The 2,150-nt window shown below is 49.0% G+C and overlaps 1 protein-coding gene across 1 annotated transcript in view; it reads left to right on the top strand.

Annotated features, from left to right (window-relative positions):
* The window catches only part of LOC102676551 (toll-like receptor 6), a 46,667-nt gene that overhangs the window by 4,310 nt on the left and 40,207 nt on the right, over positions 1-2,150 (top strand). Inside the window, exon 2 of the mRNA XM_031509569.1 lies at positions 1-500. Coding sequence (XP_031365429.1) covers positions 1-483 — 483 coding nt within the window. The 3' untranslated portion in view covers positions 484-500. The remainder of the gene's footprint in view (positions 501-2,150) is intronic.

Consider the following 2,150-nt stretch of genomic DNA (forward strand, 5'->3'; position numbering starts at 1 on the left):
CCGTTCGACGCCTATATCTCTTACTCGGCCGTGGACGAGTCGTTCGTCTCCACGATCCTGGTGCCTGGCCTCGAGACGTCTTACAGGCTGTGCTTGCATTACCGGGATTTGGGCGCCGGTAGCAACGTGGCGGATGCAGTTGCGGAGGCGGCAGATTCCTCGAGGCGCACCATCCTCGTGTTGTCCAAGAACTTTCTGCACGGAGAGTGGGCCAGGTTCGAGTTTAAAGCGGCTCTCAGGGACGCTCTGAAAGGGAAGGGCCGCTCGGTGATCCTGCTCCTGGTGGGCGGTGTGTGTCCACGAGATCTCGACGCCGATCTCAAAAAGAGGATCTCGTCGCACACCGTGCTGGTGTGGGGGGACAAGTTGTTTTGGCAGAAGCTAAGGTTCGCCATGCCAGACGTGTCCCCTGTTCCTGTTTTGGAGAGACCTCTGCCATTGCCGCCGCCGCCGCCGCCCCCGGCGCAGCATCAATGGACGTAGAACAGCCATTTATTTAGGTAAGACCCATTATTTAATCTTCTTACGCGCTTTTTACTCTCAAAGGGAGCTGTCTTGGATCCTTTTTTTCTTTTCCCCGTACTCGTGCTCGAAAGAGTACGATGGACATTCGAGACCGATAACAATGCTCGAAACCTCCAGCGTGGAATGGAATCGACGTGAACTTAAAATCGAGCCGAGATCAATGATTTCTCTTCGCTTTAAAGATAAACCTTTTTTTTTTCTTCCTTCCTTTCTTTCTTTCTTCCTTCCTTCTTTCCTTTCTTTCCTTCGCTGTTTCACAAAAGAACAGCGTTTACTCTCCGCATCGATCGTTTACCGGCTATATACCTACCGAGCAAAGTATGCCGATTCCGTTTCCAGTTCGCTTCAAATCTAAGCCACTCTCTTCTTCCCCTTCTTCTTCTTCCTCTTCTTCTTCCTCTTCTTCCATCGTCTCGGAAGAAAGGCTCGCCTTAGTCGCTCGACAGATTTTTATTATATATACCGAAACAGTCGTTCCCTCCGATCCTTCCTCCTCTAATCCTCTCTCGTCGATTTTTTCGGATTTATTTTAATCTTACGCTCGAACCAACGAATCCGTTCGTAAAATATCGAAACGAACACGTGCTTACGTGCGCGTTCCCTCCCTAATGACCAACGCTTTACAATTCGCATATCATCCGTGAGTGACAAACTAACGAGACTACAACCGTGTCATTGAACACGAGTTCTCTCCACCTACCTCGGTTCAATTTAACGTGGACACATTTCGCGTGCCCATTGTTGAATCGCGCCTCGTTGTGAACGAGGGTCATCTTCTTTGAGGGCGGATTCTGCGGCAGCATATGGACGAAAATCGATCGAAATGTGTACGGTGTTACGACGTGAAATTTGTCGTAGCTGGGCCAGTTGTCGTCGCGTCCAATTAGAAAAACTCTATTGATCGTATTCGCCCTACGTGTAACGGGGTCCGCAACAATTCTCACCCACTTACCAATTAAGTTGCCTTTATCGGATGGCTCCCTGCCAATGCGTAAAGGAACATTGTCGAAATTGCATCGTCCGCACGTTTTCGCAGACATTGCCTTTAATCGATTATCATTGACGTTCCCGTCTCTGTTTCTTTTTGTTCGATGCGCCCCTTGCATCCGCACGACAATCCATTCGTTCAACGCGTCCCCGACACCAAGCTTATTGAACCTGTGTATCCTTTTAACGCAACCATTTATTCCTCGACGTATGGCCAATTCCACGTATCAAACTATAAAACTTTTCAAACTCAATTATAAACAACCGCGGATAAATTCCACGTAATATTCTCGTAATATTTCCTTAGTTGCATTGTTTTCGTTTACTTTCTTCGTTTACATCTCGTCCTCCCCTTAAGCAACAAAAACTCTCTTCCGAAATAAGTTGTTATCGGATTAGAAACGTCAACATTCGTTCGATATCACAGTCGCCCACGCCTCGTCGCGATTCGACGAGGAAATTAGGAAGGTCGATCGATCGGTCGATCCCCAGGCGACAATGGCCTCGCACCCTCCCGGTCCTTCGTCCCTTTTATTCGTGTCAGGTGGCCGTTCGCGTCCACGAGAACAACTCGGCTTTAACTTTTCGTGACACGTTTCAGTTTCAGCTGGCCGGCTCGGGCTGCACGGCCATGGGGG

Source organism: Apis dorsata, unplaced genomic scaffold (genome assembly GCF_000469605.1).
Source record: "Apis dorsata unplaced genomic scaffold, Apis dorsata 1.3 scaffold_163, whole genome shotgun sequence".
Classification (NCBI taxonomy): Eukaryota; Metazoa; Arthropoda; class Insecta; order Hymenoptera; family Apidae; genus Apis; species Apis dorsata.